This window comes from Cervus canadensis, chromosome 1 (assembly GCF_019320065.1).
Source record: "Cervus canadensis isolate Bull #8, Minnesota chromosome 1, ASM1932006v1, whole genome shotgun sequence".
Lineage (NCBI taxonomy): Eukaryota > Metazoa > Chordata > Mammalia > Artiodactyla > Cervidae > Cervus > Cervus canadensis.
Genome location: NC_057386.1, coordinates 25107762 through 25129365, shown reverse-complemented (window position 1 = coordinate 25129365; position 21604 = coordinate 25107762). Strand labels below are relative to the sequence as shown.

Below are 21604 nucleotides of genomic sequence, written 5' to 3'. Positions count from 1 at the left end.
TTCTTCTGTTCACTCTACTTGCATGCTGCAAGAACCATCTTCTGCATTTTAGAGGTTTAATGTTGTGGTTTCTTTTGTTTTCTAACTCACCAAGATAAAAATTTGATTTGTTGAGATTTCTGCTTCGTGTGTGGTTTTTAAATGAAGGTTCATAATGTGTAGCTTTTATTATATAAATGTTTACTTAAAACTCAACTCCTAATTGTGGACTTAAAGAGAAATTAAAGTAGTAAATTCCCTCATCCTCATGTTCAACATTAGTTTAAGATCCAGATGAAATTAAATTTCATCCGTGGTCTTAAAACTTGGCCATTTATTTATTTTTTTCCTTATTTTATAAAAACTGGGAGCAATCTTATTGCTTTGTGTACATTTTAGTACATAAAGGATTTGTGTGTCTGTATATATAGGCTTTTAGAAAATTGAAACACAAGAACATATAGACTATTAAAGTAAGATTAATTTTAAAGGGATGTCCTAGGTTTCAGTTCCATCTATGAAGCCAGTACTGTGCAGTGGATAAGAGGTTCAGAGTTGAACTTGCAGGCTATAAATGCTCTGCCACACATGAGCTATGGGACTTTTGGCAAATTAATCTCTGTATCCGAGTTTCCTCCTTTGAGCTTCTTACCCCATTGAGTCATTTTAAAAATTACATGAGATGATTATTTTGTATTTAATCAGTTAAAGATAGATTGTAAATTAAACAAGTAAATAATTTTCATAATCATTTATATTTACTCCATTTTTAATAAAACTATATCAGCTCTAGCTATTTTATTCATAAAATAACTTTTGATTAAATTCAAAGAGTTTCTTGATATAAAAGTTGCTGTTGATCTGAATGAAGAAAGATATCAAAGTCTTTAATATTAAGATTGGCTTCCTAGTGGTGCTAGTGGTAAAGTACCTACCTGCCAGTGCGGGAGACTTAAGAGAGGTGGGTTCCATCCCTGGGTCAGAAATATCCCCTGGAGGAGGGTGTGGCAATCCAGATCTCCAGTACTTTGGCTGGGGGAATCCCATGGACAGAGAAGACTGATGGGCTACAGTCCATGGGTGCAAAGACTTAAACATGACTGAAGTGCAGTTGTCAAGAAGTAATAGTTCCAGGGAATGTACATGGGTCTTGGAGTCAAAACAGGCCTGACTTTGAATCCCATGTCTTCCAATTACTAGTGCCCAGAGTCTCTGACCATCACTTTTCCTAATCTGAAAACAGGGAAAATAATTCTTACTTCCTTGTGAGGATTAAAGGAGGATATGTAAATAAATCATCCATTTTAGTGTTTGCCACATTGGTGGGTGTTGAACAAATGTAATCTTTTTACTGCTCTTTATGCATATGTATAGTAGATTTTATTAATGATTATTTGTTTTAAATAATAAAAATATTTAAAGACATATTTGCAAAGTTATGCACATAGGTAACATTTAAATAACCAGTTTAAAAATGGATGTATGGCAGTTTAAAAAATAGATGTAATAAGAATTCTGATGGCTGCTTCTGATATTTTTGTTTCTTGACAGTAGTAGCATTGTTGAAACACCTAGCGTTTAAATCTGCCACTTGATATTTTCCCACATGTATTTTCATTCTTTGGTTTCTTCTGTGAGTTTTACTGAAGCATTTAATATATAGTTAAATATATAGTTAGTTTATATTTATATATAAATATATAATATATATTTAATATATAGAGTATCAAATATACATACCAATATAGTACAGGACCTAATGTTCTCTTTTCAGGGTTTCCTTTTGAAAATAGGACTCTAATTAACATGCATAATTATATGTCCTTCTCCCTCCCTCCCAAGTCAGTAAAAAAAAAAGAGGGAAGAGTGGTGTGTAGTAATACTGTTTTTCCAGAGTTGAAACAGTATAACCCAGAACATCACTGACCCTCTTGACAGCTGTCAGTTTCTGAGGAAAAGTTCTCTCTCTGTAGAGCAGTTTCTGGAGGAAAATAAAAGCATGTAAAGGTTTGAATTCTACTCGTATTTTGGACTGTAGATTTTGTAGTTAACAGAAATGGGAAAGTAAAGCTTGGACTCCTAGCTGACTCCTTCCCCCAGTAATTTTACACTTTTCCAGTATTTGACATGTGTGAAAATGACTGTGTTATCATTCATAAAGGATTATAACTCTTATGACTGGCCTGTGTTTTTATTTCTGTTGGCAGTGTGATAAATTCGAATAAAGTTTGTATTACTTTTCTTTGCATTTGGGATCAGAGAGCTTTCCATTAAATTCCATCTGATTAAATTCTTGATCACTTTTTTGCTTAAGTCATCAAGATATGTTAAAAAGAATAAGTAATCTAGTAAGTCTAAGATCCTTAGATTTTCAGTTCCCAGAATAAGTTGCCTGTCCCAAATTTCCGGTCATTGTCACCATCGTTTGATGAAGTAAAGGGCGTTTTAAAATCAAGCAGAAAAGATGGGGGAAAGGGGTGAGTCATTCTCAAGAAAGAACAGGTTCTACAATAAGTGGAAACATGTATGTGTATAATGTGTTCTGTATTATTCAGTAAGGATATAATAAATAATGCCTCTTTTTGCTGTGGATTTATGAAAGTTTTTTTTGCTGAACCAGCAGTTGGGAATAACTTGTATAAACAGAGTAGCTGACTGCTCTGTTATTTGGTGGTTCTGGCAGGTCATAAAGACAAGCTTAGATTTGGTTTTAAAATGTAACCTTTTATTGTGCTGCCTATGTGTGTTTGAATTTTTCTCCCAAATCAAATAGGAAAAGTACCCCAAGTGTGAAGAAGTGATAATAGTTAACTCTGATAGAGAAAAGTCCTGTTCTGTTTCTTTGTGCTTACAGCTTTAATAGAATACAATCTCTCAACCCTTTTGCTTCCCCTAATCTTTAAGGTGTTTGACAGTTGTACTAATTCTTCCTGATTGTTATTAGGAATGAAAGCAATGTACCCTTTGTGTTCAATGAGGGCACATTTCACAAGTGGCTTAAAGTTTCTTAGTATAAAGATAAGCTTACAGAATAAAGATTTATTTAGCAAAACTGAATATTTCCCAACTTTTATGTATAACCTTAGTGTTCCGGTTCTTATACAATTTTACCAGAAGCTCCAAACCTTTAGTGTCTGGTTTCTAACGAATTTCCATTTGAGTTAATGACCCAGGAAGAACCAGGCTTGCTTCTACTCTTTAAAAACCCTTTGTATTAACAAAGGATGTGTTTCTCTCTCAAGTTCTATTATTAAAATTGAACCGCTTATTCACTGAAATTTCCCACAAAGCATTGGAAACTCTACAGTTTTTGATAGAATCTTTGGGCATCCTTGTTTGGAAAAACTGACAGTTGTATTGTCATACATACTGTGATGAAAAGGAACTCATACAGAAAAATATGAGTTCCTGTAGAAAAATACGGTTTTCCTACTTTAGGGGATAAAACTCTAGGGGCAAAAAAAGCCCAACCTAAAAGCTGAGAATTATGCTTTACTCAGGGACGTTTCTAAGGATTATAGTCCATCGGGGCAGCCTCTCAGATAGCTCTGAGGAACTGTTCCAAACAAGCAAGGGAGGAACTCGGATACTCAGGAGTTTTTGCTAATTACAAAAGACAAACCTGTCAAGTTAATGATTTTAGTGCTTTTCTATGCTTGGGAAGATAGAGGAGTCTGGGCTCACTGAAATTATTTCTTTGATATGCATCTTAACCACCTAGGGTCAGTATCCCGTTTTTCTCCATCCTGAATTCCTCTCAGGGCACTTCGTCCAGACTGGCTACAGTGGCTAATGGCTGAATGGCAGACAACATTCTATTCTTTCTTGATTGAAATGGCAGGCAACATTTTTTAGTACATGTTCTTTTGACTATTTAATCAGTAGGCCTGATTTAAACCATGTATTCATTTTCCTCAAGGCAGAAAAAACATACCCTAAAAAGACTTGGGTAAGTATTTAGGGATTAATATGAGAAATTGGAAAGCCTAGAGAAGCAGGAGTGGGGGTCGTTTGCAGTTCCCTAGGGCTGACCTAAGCAAGAGTGAAACTGTAGCAGCTCCCCTTGCTGTGAAATCACACCATAGACTGCTTTCTGAGTAACTTAAGATTTTCTAAACTATTTTTTTACTACCTTTCTTAATTGATTTCTTGGGGCTTAATTTAAGTTCTGAGACTTCATCCTTTCTCTTTGGTAAGTCTACTTGTTCAGATAGGCACACAATATTATTTAAGAGTGATGACTCTAAAGCAGTGACAGCCCAGGCTTATTACTTACAGTCATGATGAATAAAACTTAAAAATGAATTAATGCTTAGTTCTTCTGCCCTCTCCAAATAGAAAAGAACGTCCTATATCATTAGGGATTTTCCCTTTACCTTCTGGAGACGGATTGCTTACACCTGACACTCAGAAAGGTGGCGAGACCCCTGGATCAGAACAATGGAAATTTCAGGAATTAAGTCAACCACGTTCTCATACCAGTCTGAAGGTAAGCTTTATCCTATGAAAATCTTCAGTTTGTTTTATAAGCTTTCTTATCCAAATTGAAGTGCTAGACAACCAGAAGAGAATAAAATGAAATAGTATGTGTACATTTTATTTTGTAAAACTAATGCTTTTTTTAAATTGGAAATGAGCTCTTTCCAAAGAGTTTGTTTTGTATTACTCATTTTTCAAGTTTTGTAGGAAAACAGAGTCAAGCATTGTTACATCTTGATTGTCATACTAATGACCAACATTTCTATTTCATTTAGGCTGTTTCTATTTGATTTACATTATATGAATTTAGGATGGGGTGATCATTGACCCTAACTATGTTTTTAAGAATTGAAAATCATTGCCGCCTGAAATCCATGGTTCACCGCTGGGAAGCTTCACAATTGACTTTAAAAAAACAAAAGGAAACGGTAACCCACTCCAGTATTCTTGCCTGGAAAATTCCATGGATAGCGGAGCCTGGCAGGCTGCATTCCATGGGGTCGGTAGCAAAGAGTCAGACACGGCTGAGTGACAGCATAATTTCCTCGAAACCTTAATAAACCAATATCCAAAAGTACAGTGTGTTTAGCTAAAAAGGCCTGGTGTTAGTTCATTATAAATTATATTCTTGACTAAGAACCTGTTACAAAATAAGTTGTAAATATAAATAATAGTATATTCTAAGAGTGGAGATATGCTAATAATTAAAAATATTTGAAGTTATAGTCTATATCTTATAAAGTGGAATATTTATAAAGGGAACAGATTATAAAGGAACCTTGTTATGTTAGAAAATCTACTCTGTCATAAAACAAACAGACCACCTAAATGAATACAGTTGAGTTACTTACATCTTTATCTCTTTTTCTGGTGTCTTTCTCCAAATTACTTATCATGGTTTAAATATTCAGGTAACTCTTTAAAAAAAATTTTTTTTTTTTAAATTTATTTGGCTGCAATGAGTCTTAGTTGTGACATACAGGATATTTAGTTGTGGCATGTGGGTCTAGTTCGCTAAGAATAAACCCAGGCCCCCTGCATTGGAAGCTCAGATTCTTAGCCACTGGAGCACCAGGGAAGTCCCCTTAGATAGCTCTTATGATACCTCTAAAATATAAAGTCATTTACTTTATTTTGTTTCTCTCCACCAAGAATGTAAAATCCATGCAGTTTATTTACTGCCATGTCCCTAGCACTTAGAAAACGTGCCTAGCACATAGTTGTCTCTCAGAACATGTTTGTTAAATGAATTATTTGTTTTAGGTGCTAGATTCTTTTGACATAATATAAATGGTCTATTTCTCAGCTCTAGTAGGTAGAGGCATTTAGAATCATTTCACTGACCTTTGAAATGTGCTCAAAACAGTAAGAAGTAAATAAATATTTCATAGCTTTGCTCCCACCGCAAAGTATTTTTAACAGTAGGCCTAACCTCACATTTTTTCCATTCTCTGACAAGTTATAAACTGATTAACAGATGGATTTGAACAGGGGAGTCGTGTCCTCCCTAGGGATACTAAGGTAGGTATTCCCAAGAGAGGTTTTTAAAGTAAAATCCAGTCTGTTTCTACTGTGGACATGGAGCCAGTAAATGAGATAAAGGCTTAACAGGACTTCCCCCAGGTGGTCCAGTGGTTAAGAATCCACCAGCCAATGCAGGGGAAATGGATTAGACTCCCGGTTTGGGAAGATTCCGCATGCTGTGGGGGCAGCTGAGCCTGTGCTCCACAACTACTGAAGCCTGTGCGCCCTAGAGTCCATGCTCCACAAACAGAGAAGCCACCACAATGAGAAACCTTGCACCCCACAGTTAGAGAGGAGCCCCTGCTTGCTGCAACGAGAGAAAGCCCGCGTGTAGCAACAAAGACCCAATGCAGCCTCTCCCCCTGCCCCAAAAGGGATGAGTTTGTGAAATATGTCTCATAATCAGGACATATTATACTATTTACTTAAGTCTTTGTTATTAGTCAGATGTCTTTCTCTAACTTTGCAAAAGCCTGGGAGTTGGGTGTAGAGTTCACATGTGGATTGCATTGAAGAAACACACTAGTCTTGGTTTCCATGTCTGACAGAAGTTGGACTAGATCGTCTCTATTGTAATGTGCTTTTCAACTTTCATTTCCCTAAGAACTTTGAAGATGACCTAGCTCTATTAAGAGTATGCTCGTAATATTAATTTCACTAGCACTTTTGTGTGTGTGTGTGAAATAAGGTTAAGGTGAAATGTTGTGTGAGAAAACCAGGGAAACTATGGCAGAAGAATGACAGAAAAGGAGATTTGCCCATGATTATAAATGTATGGACCTTTTTTGTTGCTTTATTGCAGATTTCTCACTGTGAGAGAGTTGTAGTCAACAAGGTTATATCTTCAGGTATACTATACCGTTTAATATAAGGAACTTGAGCATCTGTAGATTTTGGTATCCACAGGGAGTTCTGGAACAATCCCCTGCAGATAACAAGGGATAACTGTAATGGAATATCTGCCAAGACTGGTGCACCTAGAAAAATATACATGTTGTTCTTAAAAAACTTAAAAAGAAGTATTTGTACATATTTATTCCTTTGTTTATTGTATTCTTGTTGAGAAAATCAACAAAGAAACAAATAAAGCATGGAATTTCAAGTAGTGTTACATACTGTTTTTATAAAACAAAGTAAGGGGCTAGAGAATAGTAGTAAGAAGGGGTAGTTAAGGAGTTTCTCTTGGAAGTGGTAACTGTGCCCTGAGAAGAAGATGCCCAGGCACATGGAAGGGTCGAGAGGAATATGTGCTTCAGGATGGCCAGGTAGCATCTGTAAAGGCCTCAAGGTGGGGACAGACCTTAGCATGTTGGAAGAGTGTGGTTTTTTTTTCTGTTCATCCTATTCCTCTGAAACTTTAATTCTACCTACTGTGCACCAGTGTGCCTTTTTTTTTACAATTATCCAAAATATCCATCTTTCTAAACATGGAAAATTCCCATTCTCTTGCTACATTGTAGCGGCACTTGATACATTTGAATACTCTCTGCTTCTTGAAGTGCTTTTTTTCACTTTGCTCCCAGGATACTTCTCCCCACCCCCTCCCCACTCCCCCCAATTCCCCAGTCTCTGGTATTCTTCACAGGTCCTTTTCCTTTGCTGGTTTTGGACTTCTAAATGTTGGAGTTCTCTAGGGCTTAAAGCTCAGCCCTCTGCTCTACTTAATCTAGGTAACTCAAGTTTCATGTCTGTAAATACCATCCACTCATCAGCTTTCACAAATCTTAATCTCTGACCTTGATCCCTTTCCTGAACTCCACACTTTTGCATCCAGTTGCTTTTCTTTATAGTTTTCCCACATACGCATTTGTATCCTGCTTAGGTTACCACCAGTAGAAGTATTCTGTCAAGGCCAATCTAAATGCCACAGCTTACATTGAAGCTTCACCTGACACCTTTTCGATGGTCCTCAAATCTAGTTTAGAGATCAGTTTAAAGCTGAAAGCAGAAGATTATTATACTGTATCACCAACAGAAATTTTTTTTTTATTGGGGGGCTTCTAGTGAAATTGGTAAAAAGGAACTTCTTATGTTAAATGACATTTTCTGTTGAAAATGTTTTAAAAATGCTAAGGCTGGGGGCTTCCCTGGTGGCTCAGTGGTTCAAGCCTAATTGGAGATGTGGATGGAGGAGCAGATATACTAGGTATGATAGTTTATCTGAAGTAGTATAATACTGTTTGTAAAATAGACTTTTAAAATGACTTAACCAAACATTTCTTTAAAGTGTCCCTAACTGGGACTTCCCTTGTGGCTCAGCGGTAAAGAATCTGCCTGCCAATGCAGGTGACACGGGTCTGGTCCCTGATCTGGGGAGATGCCACATGCTGTGGAGCATCTAAGCCTGTGCGCCACAAGTACTGAGCCTGTGCTCTAGAGCCCGGGAACCATAACTGCTGAGCCCACGTGCCACAGCTACTGATGCCCTTGCCCCCTAGAGTCCGTGCTCTACAACAAGAGACGCCACCACAATGAGAATCCTGCGCACTGAAACTGGAGGGTAGCCCTTGCTTGCTGCAACTGGAGAAAAGCCCAGATAGCTCTGAAGACTCAGCAGAGCCCCAAAATAATAAATAAATAAACAAAAGTTAAAAAGCTAAGGCTGAAAATGGTCAAAAATGTTAGGGTAGGATTGTTCCTCCGACTGAATTATATTCACAAAAAAAGGAAATAGTATGTAGGTTACTCAAGAAGTAAGTAGTTGTGGTTGGAGGAAAGCAAAAGGATATCTTGAGTTGCCAGGGTAAAGGGAAAAGTACTCTTAGAATGGGACATTCACGGTGATGGTTGATCGGGGCTCCGTCACTTATAAACAGGCTTCTTGCTATAGGGTTGATGGCCAGTCCTAGTGTCTGAGTGATTTCCTGGGTCCAGCAAAGGGATCAGATTTCCAGACTCATTTTCCACTCTGCCTTCATTGGCCAAGCAGCTGCCAAGAACAGAAGCCACCTCTCCTAATACCTGGCAAAACAAAGGCAGTATTGCCTCACAAATTGATTGCTTCTCTGAGGTACCCACCAGTGTATTTGGGGAGAAGCTTTGAGAACAAGTTGAGAAGGGACTGTCCTTCTATGTGTAGGAGACTGAAGAGATTCCACAAAAGAAATCTGCATGTCATGAAGGAGGCAATGATTCAGGCAGATGAAGTAGCTGCTGAGATTGCTAAGAAGCTGGAAAAACAGAAGAAACACTTGAATAAGGAAAAGAAAAGGCTGGCTGCGATTGCCCTGGTGTCTTCAGAAAGAAGTAGTGCCCCGGAGGAATGAGGAGACAAGTAAAAGACCCCAAAAGAAGCAAAAGCACAAGCCTGGGGAGGCTCCCCAGGAGAATGGAGTGGAAGACCCATCTTATCACCTCCAAACCAAGAAAAAGAAATCTTTTTTCCAAGGAGGAGCTAGTTAGTAGCGATATTGAAGAGACAGCTGGCTGTAGAAGTCTTTCCAAGAGGAAGAAGTCTTTTCCCAAAGAGGAATCAGTTAATGACCCAGAAGAGTCACGAAACAAGAGGGTCCCCAAAGAAAAAGAGGAAATTCTCTTCCAAGGCAGACCCACTCAGCAGTGGACTTTAAGAGGCTTCTGCTAGCAAGAACAGAAAGTGAAAGTCGCTCAGTCCTGTCTGACTTTGTGACCCTATGGATTTTACAGTCCATCGAATTCTAGCCTTTCCATTCTCCAGGGGATCTTCCCAACCCTGGGATTGAACCCAGGTCTCCCACATTGCGGGCAGATTCTTTACAGGCTGAGCCACAAGGGAAGCTCAAGAATACTGGATTGGGTAGCCTATCCCTTCTCCAGCAGATCTTCCCAACCCAGGACTTGAACCAGGGTCTCCTGCCTTGCAGATGGATTCTTTACCAACTGAGCTATCAGGGAAGCAGGAATGGTGGCTCCAAGAAAAAGAAAAAGCTCCAAAAACTATCCCAGAAATATTAGAATGGACATTTTCCTAGTGAGGCATAACTTGCAGAGATATTTCCCTACGCATTCTCTAGAGCCCTATAAAATTAAAAACAAGCCAACAACAAAAATGGGACAGACTCGGTTGTTTGTGTGCTTAGAAAAAGAGTCCAATGTAAAAAGAAATTGAAAAGGGAATGAAGGAAGATGAATGATACATCAGAATTGCAGAGGGAGGGCCAGGGGAAAGGGATCACATATTCCAACTGCCATTAAAATCTACTTTACTGATAGAACACCTCACTTTGTCCTAATCTCTTGCCATTGCAAGCAATGCTGAGTTGAATAAACCTTGTACATAATTTTGTGCTGGTATTTATAGTTCCCATAAGTGGGATTGCTGAATCAAAGCCCATATTTCAGATTTTGCTAGATATCACCAAACTGCCTGCCAAAGGGATGGTAGCCGTTTGTATTCTCACCAGCTGTGTTGTGTAAGTTCTTCATTGCTTTACAAGTTTAGAGTTCAGATATCTCTCCCTTGTGCCCATATATAGAAAGAGAGAGAACAAAATGTTTTAAATATTTAAACTATGCTATGCATAAAATTGTCACAGTTTTTAGACCTTGGTTGGTATCACTTTGGCAGTGATTTCATAGATTCCATCTAGTTTCACATGTACGCATATGTATGTGTATATATATAGCTAGTGCATGTATATGCACCTGCACATGCCTACAGACATGTGAATGTGCAAGTATGTATATATATTCCAAAAAGGTTATTGCTTTTTCATTTTAAGAGTCTAGGTTGTTGGTTATTAGTAGAATGTGACTTTTAAAACAGAAAAAACAATTTTAGCGAAAAGCAACTGGGTTGGTACCTACTTAGGAAAGTTTTAAAGAGTTCTTTTAAAACTGCATGACTTGAAATACTTCAGTGGAACTGCTTTGAGAAGGTCTTGTTAGCAGGATTTGGTATATAAAGCCAGTGGTCAATGCGTGCTGCATTCTTCAGAGGATGTGCTTAGCATGCAAAACGAAAAATGCCTGAACAGAGCCAGCATTCTTGTTTAGAAGAATTTTCCATCCTCCTCCATTTATGTTTAGTCGTTCCTATTTCTTTAGTTTTCCCAAGCTTGAATCTTTGTATTAGTTAAACCTTACTCTTGTATCTTCTGTGATTAAAGATCCTGTCATAAAATGCATGTATGATTTTACATTTCAAAACAGTTAATGTTCTTGGTTGTTTTCTGTTTTTTTGACTTTCCATTTTGAGACATTTTAAACTTAGAGAAAAGTTGCAAAAACAGTACAGTACAGAGGGAACGATACCCATCACCTGCTGTCCACCAATATTAACTAACCATGATAAGATTATTAAAACTAAAAAATTAACATTGGTACAATACTATTAGCTGAACTACAGACTTGTATTCAGATTCTGCCAATTTTCCCACCAGTGTTCTTTTTTGGTTCCAGGATCCAGTCCAGGATCCCACATTGCATTGAGTTATGTTGCCTCAGTCTCTTCTAATATGTGAGCTTCTCAGTCTTTCCTTGTATTTCATGACCTTCAAGCTGAAAGAATACTGGTTGGTTATTTTGTAGACTGTCTCTAAATTTGGGCTTCTCTGATGGTTTCTCATGGTTAGATTGAGGCTATATATTTTTAATAAGGCTGATACAGAAGCAGCATGCTGTATTGGTGATGTTAACCTTGATTGCTTGGTTCATCTAGTGTATGTTGGATTTCTCCACTGTAAAGTTATTATTTTTCTCTTTATAATTTGATTAACAAATATCTTGGTGGATGTATTTTGAGACTGTGCTGATACCCTGTTTCAAACTTTCATTTACTGATTTTAGTACCCATCAGTGAATCTTAGCTACAGTAATCATTATTGTGGTGTTCTAATGCTGATTTTCTATTTTCTTCATTCTGCATTTATTGAGGAATTCTTTGGGAAGCGAGAGCTACTCATTCCCTCCCTTCTTTCTTTCCTTGTTTGAACTAATAGATATTATTTTATCCTGTAGGTTATCCAACACTTTTATAGTAAGTCCTGTACATACGAACATGTTCCATTTTCAGAGCACATTCCTAAGTCCAATTTGTAAGTCCAACAAAGTTAGCCTAGTTACCCAACTAACACAACCAGCCAAATGGTACTGTGCTGTAACAGGTTTATAATACTTTTCACACAAATAAAAACAAACACAGAAAATAAAGAAAACGTTTTAATCTTACAGTACAGTACCTTTAAAAGTATAGTAGTACAACAGGCAAGAAGAGTTGCTGACTAGAGGAGGGAGAGAAGATGGGAGATGGTGGAGCTGAAAGATCGTCAGCAGTAGGAGACTCACAATTTCACTCATACCTGACATTGATGGAATGCATGTTCTCATTTTTGCAAGTTTGAAACTTGCAGTTTTGTGTGTAGGGTACTTACTATATTTATTTTGTTGCTCAAATTGTTTCAGCTTAGGACATCAGGAGCTCTTTAAGGAGTCATCCTAATACCCTTTATGCCCATACTGATGCCCACCATCAGATGCTCCAGGCTCTTGTATTTTCCCTGTACCTGCTGTGCAATTAACTGCTTCTCAAAGAAACCCTGGTTCTATTTATTGGAGAAAATATTTAGGAACCAAGATCTAGGCACTAAATGTGCTTATTGATTGGAATGTGATTGCTTCTAGGCCCTTTCTTCCTTTGATCCTTATGTTGGGTTTTTCCATTGGTTTATATTATACATTACTTCCTTTTGGATTTTTATATTAGTATTTACAGTGGAGTAAAATAAAAATAGAGTTTTAAGAAAAATAGATTATTTGTTGTAATGTTTTATGTTTTGCTTGGGACAGAGGATAAGGATTATTATTTAATATTATTAATAGTAAATCATTATTTAATACTCAAATTAAGATGTATTAATAATTGATACTTATTTAATAAGTTATTAAATTATTGCTTATTAAAACTTATTTAATAAATCTCTTAATCTGGCAGAGAAACCAGACAACCAAGTCCAGAAAGCAGTGAGTCCCAAACAAGATGTCCCCAAAGAGACCCACACCAAGACACAGTTAAAATGTCAGAAGATCCCACATGCCTTGTGGCCAAAAACCAGAGTATAAACAACAGAAGCGGGCTTCCTGGTGGCTCAGTGGTAAAGGATCTGCCTTCCAATGCAAGAGACACAGGTTTGATCCCTGGGCCAGGAAGATCCCACATGCTTTGGAGCAAGTAAGCCCACAACCATTGGGCTTGTGCTCTAGAGCCCAGGAGCCGCAGCTACTGAAGCCCATGTGCCCTGAAACCCAGGCCCCACAACAAGGGAGGCCACTGCAGTGAGGTGTCTGAGCACGGCAACTAGAGAGTGGCCCCTACACTCCACAACTAGAGAAGGCCCACACTACATCAAAGACCCAGCATAGCCCCCACAAAAAGAATTGTGATAGAGGGTTATCTTTTTTGTTTTTAGGGTGCTGACAAGATTCTGATTCCTGTTCTAAGTGCAGGTTACTCAGATGTATTCAGTTTGTGAAAATTGAGCTGTACACTTGTGATAAGTGAACTTATTTGTACGTGTATGACGCTTCAGTTTTTTACCAAAAAAATCTCTCCTTTAGTGTCTTTCCCCTCCCTCGAGGCAACTTCTGTAACCAGTTTCTTGTGTCCTTCCCGAGTTATTTTAAGCATATAAAACCTTACATCATTTTTTTCCCCCACAAGTACCATATGAATCACACTTCACTTTGCTTTTTTTCCCCCTTTCACTTTAAATGTCTTGTGAATTGCTCAGTTTCTGCTTTTTTTTTTTTTTTAATTGATCTGGGAGCATCCTCCTAGCTCTGAATTCAAAAGTTGTAGGTCTAAAAGAGAACCAGTTCTCAAAGACATCATGCTGAATGACAGAAGCCTTAGACAAAAGAATATATGTTCTGTGGTACCAACTATATGAAGTTTTATATAATGGAAAATGAATGTATGGTCAGGACAAAATTAGAACAGTAGTTGTCTCCGGTGGGATGTGGGTGGGATTGACTAAGAAAGGGCCTGAGGGAAATATCTAGGATGATGGTAATGTACTGTATCTTGATAGGGGGTTGGGTTAGACAGATGGGCGCATTTGTCAACACTCAGCAAAATGCACTTACAATTTGTGCATTTTATGTAGGTTTAACTCAAAAATATGTAAAACAGATACTGAGCTCTAGTTGATGACACGCATGCTGAAATGTTCAGGGGTGAGGTGTATTGATGACAGTGTCTTTGAAATGCATCATAGACTGGTAGAAAGATGGGTAGTTATGTGATAAAGAATAGTAATAGAATAGGAAAATGTTAATGGGTAGAAACTAGGTGATGAGTATGTGGGTGGTCACTGAAAAATTCTAAAAGTAAAATGTTGGGAGGAAAAGAGAAGGCAAGCAAGCTGGGTGTTGCCTGGACAAAACATGATTAACCATTTTAAAGTGTACAGTCAGGTGGCATTTAGTGCATTCACAATGTTGTATAACCACCACCTCTCTAGTTTCAAAGCTTCGTCACCATTGAGACTTTGATTAGGGGTTACATTTATTTCTAAGTATTTTATTCTTTTTATGCTATTGTAAATGGAGTTGTTTTCTTAATTATTTTCTTGGATTGTTTGTTGCAACTGATTTTTGTGTGTTAATTTTGTATCTTGGAACTTTGCTGAATTCATTTATTAGCTTTAACTTTGTGTGTGTGATATTTAGGGTTTTCTAGATATAAGATCATGTTGTCAGTGAATAGAGATAATTGTACTTCTTCCTTTCTAACTTGAATGCCTATTTCTTCTTCTTGTCTACTTGCTCTGCCTAGAACCTCTAATATAATATTTACTAGAAGTGGCAAAAGTGGACATTGTTCCTAATTCTAGGGGGAAAACTTAGTCTTTCACCACTGAGTATGTTATTAGCCATGGGTTTTTCATATATGGCTTTCATCATAGTGAGTTTCCTTCTGTTTCTTGTTCATTAGGTGTTTTTATTGTGAAAAGATGTGGAATTTTGTCATTCTATTATTGCAACAATTGAGATGATTTGGGGTTTTTTTCCCTTCATTCTATTAAGGTGGCATATCACATTGATTAATTTTTGTCTGTTGACCCATTCTCAAATTCCAGGAATAAATCCCATTTTATCATTGTGTATAATCCTTTTAATGTACTGCTTTGGTTTGCTTGTGTTTTGTTCAAGACTTCTATGTCAGTAGTTGTAGAGGATATTTGTAATTTTCTTGTAGTGTCTTTGCCTGTCTTTGTGTAAAAGTTTTCAAAATATATGCTGGATGCAAAAAAAAAATGGATTATATGTTGTAATATTTTATGGTTTGCTTGGGACAGAGCATAAGGCATATTATTTAATATTACTAATATTAAATAGCTGTTATTTAATAATCCTCAAATTAAGACTTATTTAGTAATTGAGACTTATCTGTAAGCCTCAAAATACATCCACCAATAAGTAAATACTATTAAATAATAACGAAAGTTTGTTACTTTCCGCTGCATCGGGTCTTCGTTGCTGCACTGGCTTTCTGTAGTTGTGGCGAGCATGGTAGTGCACAGGCTTCTCATTGCCGTGGCTTCTCTAGTTGTGGATCAGTGGCTGTAGAGCATGGAGGCTCCGTAGTTGCAACCCAGGCTCTAGAGTGTGGGCTCAGTAGTTGTGGTACATGGACTTAGTTTCCCTGTGGCATGTGGAATCGTCCCAGAGTAGGGATCAAACCCGTGGCCCCTGCAGTGGCAGGCAGATTCTTAACCACCACACCACCAGGGAAGTCCTATAACTTCAACTGTTATTTACCAACTTTCCCACTCATGTATATCCTTATTTGATAACTTCAGGGATCATCCACAGCTGACATTGGGGGCTTAAAGGGAAAACTGAGTTAAGATTTACTCTTCTTAATATTTTGGTAATTTCCCATTCATTCATTCATTCATTTTTATTGAGCTATAACTGACAAAATTATAAGATTCATACTTAAAAGGGAAGGCCCTTTTAAACTCTTGCTTAGAAAAGACGCAATGAATTAGTTCTTTCTTACTGGGTGTTAATAAATAAGATTTTCTCCCCCCCTCTTTTTGGCATATTTATTATGTTGTATGTTGACCAAAATACTCGTGTATGTTGAAACTGAAAACTGGTAAAACTTGGTTGGTTAAAAATAACACTGTTAAAAATGATGGTATTTAAAGATTCTATTTCTATGACTTCTTTTGAAGTAATTGGTGCATGCATATTTATTACTGTTGATATTTAATGTTTAAACCAACTCTTAAAATAGGAAAAATAGTTTTAAGTATTATCTGTTGAAGAAAAATTACCTTGCTTTTTACGTTAAAAACTTTGATACCTACTGGGTCACAAACAGTGCCAGATGCTAGAAATGTAAAGTTGATCTGAGATCACATATTTTATAAAGCAGGCTTAATAATTCTTTTACAAGTTTATACTAATAAGGTTGCACAATCAAATAATATTGAATCTAGAGTAAAAAATGTAAATTCCATTCCTTCACCTCAGTTATCCTCATTTGGTATATTCTTCATGCTCCTTTCTTCACATATGCACATGAAAAGTGAAAGTGAAAGTTGCTCAGTCGTGTCTGGCTCTTTGTGAACCCATGGATTATACTGGAGTGGGTAGCCTTTCCCTTCTCCAGGGGATCTTCCCAACCCAGGGATCAAACACAGGTCTCCTGCATTGCCAACCCAGGGATTGAACCCAGGTCTCCCGCATTGGGGTCAGATTCTTTACCAGCTGAGCCACAAGGGAGGCCCAAGAATATGGGAGTGAGCAGCCTATCCCTTCTCCAGGGGATCTTCCCAACCCAGGAATTGAACTGGGGTCTCCTGCATTGCAGGTGGATTCTTTACCAACTGACCTATCAGGGAAGTCCACATTGCACATAGATAATACATACTCATATATGTCTTTGTAAGATAAATGAGTTTATGTTCTTTTAAGTATTTCCTGCAGCTTTTTGTTTTCCATTTTGAAATACATATTCGCAATCTTTTCGTTTTTATTTAGAGAGTTATTTACCTAGCTTTTGATGAAATGTTAGTTGAGAAGAGTTAAAGATGAGAATCCAGAATCAAAGCTCGTTTGAACAGATATTAAAGGAGATGCAGTCTGATTTGTACAAAGTGAATCATACTGTGGTATATTAAATGGAATATCATCCAACCTTATAAAAAATCTTGCCATTTTTGATAACATGGATGGACCTAGAGGGTATTATGCCAAGTGAAAAAATCAGTCAGTGAAAGACAAATACCATGTGATTTCTCTCATATGTGGAACCTAAAAACACAAAGCAAAATGAACAAGCATAAAACAGAAGCAGACTCATAGGTACAGAGGACAAATTGAAGTTGCCAGAGGGGAGTGGGGTGTGAGGAGATGAGTGAAATAGGTGAGGGAGATACAAAGCCACTTTCATAGAATAAAAGAAGTCAAAGGGATGTAATGTATAGTATAGAGAATACAGTCAATAATATTGTAATAACTTTGTATGGCACCAGTTGGTACTTAGACTTATTATGGTGGTCATTTTATAATGTCTAAAAATACCAAACCACTGTGTTATACACCTGAAACTAATATAGTGTTGTAAGTCAATTGATTCATTTAGAAAAAAAGTGAATCTTGTCTTGTTCATCTGTACTTTTTTGGATGGGAACTAAGAGAGTGCAGCACAGCTATATTTTAGACTTTCAAAAAGAGTGATGGATTTCCAGACTAAGAATATTTAAAACTTGAAGTTGCTTTATGTTTAAGAGAAATACTGTTGTCTCAAAGAGGGCAAATGTATAAGTAGAGAATATGAGTAAATAGATTGTTTTTTGAGAAAGGATTTGAATTTTGGTCACCCTTTAATTATTAGTGTTCTCTATCAGTTTCAGAAATGATAGGGGGTGAGGCAAGGGGAAGAAGAGTGTTTAGCATTTCCAAGTATGCTAAATTGGAATATTTATTATGCTAATTACTCAAGATGATTAGGATAAATTTCAGGAAGATTTCTCTTTTTTGGGGTTTCCCTGGTAGCTCAGCTGGTAAAGAATCCATTTGAAGTGCAGGAGACCCTGGTTCGATTCCTGGGTTGGGACAATCCGCTGGAGAAGGGATAGGCTACCTGCTCCAGTATTCTTGGACTTCCCTGGTGGCTCAGCTGGTAAAGAATCCGTCTGCAGTACAGGAGACCTGGGTTCTATCCTTGAGCTGGGAAGATTCCCTGGAGAAGGGAACTTATACCCACGCCACTATTCTGGCCAGGAGAATTCCATGGACTGTGTAGTCCATGGGGTCACAAAGAGTCCAACACAACTGAGTGACTTTTGCTTCACTTCAGTTGGGTCGTCGTTGCTGTGGGCTTTTCTTTAGTTGCAGCAAGCAGGGGCTAGTTATGTTGTGTGGGCTTCTTGTTGCGATGGCTTCTTTGTTGCAGAGCATGGACTCTATAGCACAGGCTCAATAGTTGTGGCTTGGGTTTAATTGCTCTGTGGCATGTGGGATCTTCCCGATCAGTCTCTCCTGCATTGGCAGGGGGATTCTTTACCACTGAGCCACCAGGGAAGCCCTTATGAATAGAAAAAACAGTTAAGTGATAAACTGCTTATTGACAAAGTATAGGGTAAGATAAGACCCAGGTGGTGCGGGATGCATGAGACAAGTGCTCCGGCCTGGTGCACTGGGAAGACCCAGAGGAATCGGGTGGAGAGGGAGGTGGGAGGGGGGATCGGGATTGGGAATACATGTAAATCCATGGCTGATTCATATCAATGTATGACAAAACCCACTGGAAAAAAAAAAAAAAAAAAAGACCCAGGTGGTGGCTTTTGAGTCATAATATGGCTTAAAAGAGAGACTTAAAGGAGGTGATTTTAAGTTAAAACAAAACCCCCAAGCCCTCTTTTGAACAAAGTAGAAAATAGAGATGGACCTTGTTATCCTGAGAGGTAGCACAAGCCAAAGATACTTAGACATATGCTGACACCTAGTAAATATATGAATTTTTTTTCTCCTTTATAATCTTTCCCTATTCCCAGGTCAGCAGTAGCCCTGAACCTCTGAAAGGCTATAGAACAGGAGGTGAGAATGGGCTTTCAAAACATTTTGCAAAAAGTAGATGAAAGTGATTAACTTTTGGTTACTTCCTCAACTACTGCTCGCAAGATATCAAGTGCTCAGTTTGGAAGACTACTGATGTTATTCACTGAGTGAGTGAAAGTTGCTCAGTCATGTCTGATTCTTTGTGACCCCATGGACTATACAGTCTATGGAATTCTTCAGGCCAGAATACTGGAGTGGGTAGCCTTTCCCTTTTCCAGGGGATCTTCCCAACCCAGGGATCAAACCCAGGTCTGCCGCATTGCAGGCAGATATTTTTTACCAGCTGAACCACCAGGGAAGCCCACTGAAATGAAAGAAAATTATTTCTTCTACAGTGGTTGCTAGGGCTTTACTGTAATCTATAAAGGAGAGAAAAAAAATAAGTAAATCCTTTGGAAATTCAGCTTATTTCTCTTTATACAGCTGTGGGTAAGAAGACTTTTATGTTTGCACAAATACCATCCTCGGGGCAGAATGTACATAACTTGAAAGTATCCTGGAGACAGCCTAGTAAGTCATTTTACCATGGGCTGCCTCCCTAGTTAAACAGATTTGTTTAATGCCTGTTAGGGCACCATTCAGCAAGTATCTTTTGGGAGCCTGCTTCATGTCAGGCTTGATACACTAGGCACTGGGGATGTAAGGACAAAATAAGACTTTATCCTACCCACTAGATCAGGGTTAACCAGGGTAAGGCCTTCACCTGGTTCATAACAGTGGAACCAGTATCGTTTTCAGAAATATCTTCAGAAGTAGGTCATCTATGCCTCTGTTTTAATAAGCTAAATTTTTTTGAACCTATAGTATAACTTAGAGCTAGATTTACTTCATCTCAGTGGTTCTCAGTGTTTCTTTGGGTCACGGATTCCTCTAGGAATCAGATTAAAGTTATGAAGCTCTCCAGAAAATACATGTATATACAGAATTTTGTGATTCTGTTTCTCTTTTGCTTAGATTAGGCTTAAAATCTTTGAAGCTAAAGACAGGTTTATATAGCAGAGTTACTTGCCCTCTTTCTTAGCTTATTTCAGATAAAATCAGGCAAGCTACTTAAGAAAACACTATATTAGAACATTTCTAAATTATCCTTAATTGGCTAATTTATTTTTATAGTTGTGAACTTACTTTATAGTCTCTCTGAATATAACTAGCAATGGGGCAATGGCAGATAATATGTGACATATATATTCTATACAGCACTGGGTATGTGAGGCATTGATGAATGGAACAATTGAAAGTATTTTGTAAAGGTGTATAGACTTTTAGCCTGATATCTAAAACCAGCAGAAAAATAGCACAAAGACCAGATTGTTTTCACCATGATATCTCAAGTGAAGTTAAAATTAATGCCACCTATTCTGTTTTCTCCCCCCATTCTCTTTTTTTGTATGTGTGATTAAAAAAAAAAAGTAAAATTTACTATTGTAACCATTTTAACTATACACTTCAGTAGTGTTAAGAATGTTCATATTGTTGTGAAACAGATTGCTAGAGCTTTTTACCTTGCACATCTGAAGCTGTATACCCATTAAACTCCTCTTTCGGTCCCTCCCGTCAGTACTGACGACTGCTACTCTACTTAGTGTTTCTATGGATGTGACCACTTTAGATACCTCATATAAGTGGAATCACGTTGTATTTGTCTTTTTGTGATTGGCTTATTTCACTTAGTATAATGTCCTCTAGATTCATCCATGTTGTATCAAGGAAATCACAGGATTTCCTTCCATTTTAAAGCTGAATAATATTCCTTTGTGTGTGTGTGTATGTATATACATATATACATACATATATATATATTTATACACCATATTTTGTTTATACATTTCATCCCTTGTTGGACATGTGGATCGCTTCCACTTGTTGATTACTATGAATAATTCTGCTGTGAATGTGCGTGTATAAACATCTCTTTGAATCCCTGGCTCCAAATCTTCTTGTTTTATACGCAGAAGGGGTAGTGCTGGATCATATTTTGGTTCTATTTTTAATTTTATGAGGAAATGTTATACTGTTTTCCATAGCAGTTGCACTATCATATCACCCCACCCACAGTACACAGGGGTCCTGACTTCTTCACATCTCACCATGACTTGTTATCTTGCACAGGAGTGCCATTCTTTTGTAGTTACAGCACTGGAACCCCAAGTCAGGTTCCTTAGTTTTGTGGGCATTGTTTAGTGACTGGAAAGCCTGTAATAAGAGAGTTTCTTGAAGATTGAAAGACTTTGAGTGGGGTTACAAGACAAGTACATTTATTAGAAAGAGACTTGACCACCCAGTAAGTCTCCACTTATGGCATCTACATGTGTCATTGAAGAGGACATCTTAATTCAAATTGTTAGGCTGGTGGTCTTCAGATAAATAAAGCAGCATTTGTAGTCAAAATTGGCAGCTGAAACAGTACAACCTGACATAGAGCAACATAAAATAGGAATTAGAGGTCTCTTAATGTCACAGATTGAATATGAAATAATAGCATGCAGCTCCCCTACAACTTCACATTAAATAATTCATATCAATGCTTCCAGCTTCCATTTAGGTCCTAGTAAAAATTTTTCCTCATTTT

At 37.6% G+C, this 21604-nt stretch overlaps 1 protein-coding gene and 1 non-coding gene across 9 annotated transcripts in view; both read left to right on the top strand.

Moving 5' to 3' along the window:
* SPAG9 (sperm associated antigen 9) overlaps window positions 1-21604 on the top strand; it is a 154114-nt gene that overhangs the window by 73976 nt on the left and 58534 nt on the right. For all 8 annotated transcript variants that reach the window (XM_043471930.1, XM_043471922.1, XM_043471912.1 and 5 more), the window contains one exon: window positions 4318-4468. In XM_043471930.1, the coding sequence (XP_043327865.1) occupies window positions 4318-4468 (151 nt within the window). The remainder of the gene's footprint in view (window positions 1-4317; window positions 4469-21604) is intronic.
* Window positions 8756-8844, top strand: LOC122425679. The gene has a single exon (XR_006264963.1). It is a non-coding gene; the product is annotated as a small nucleolar RNA SNORD86 (small nucleolar RNA).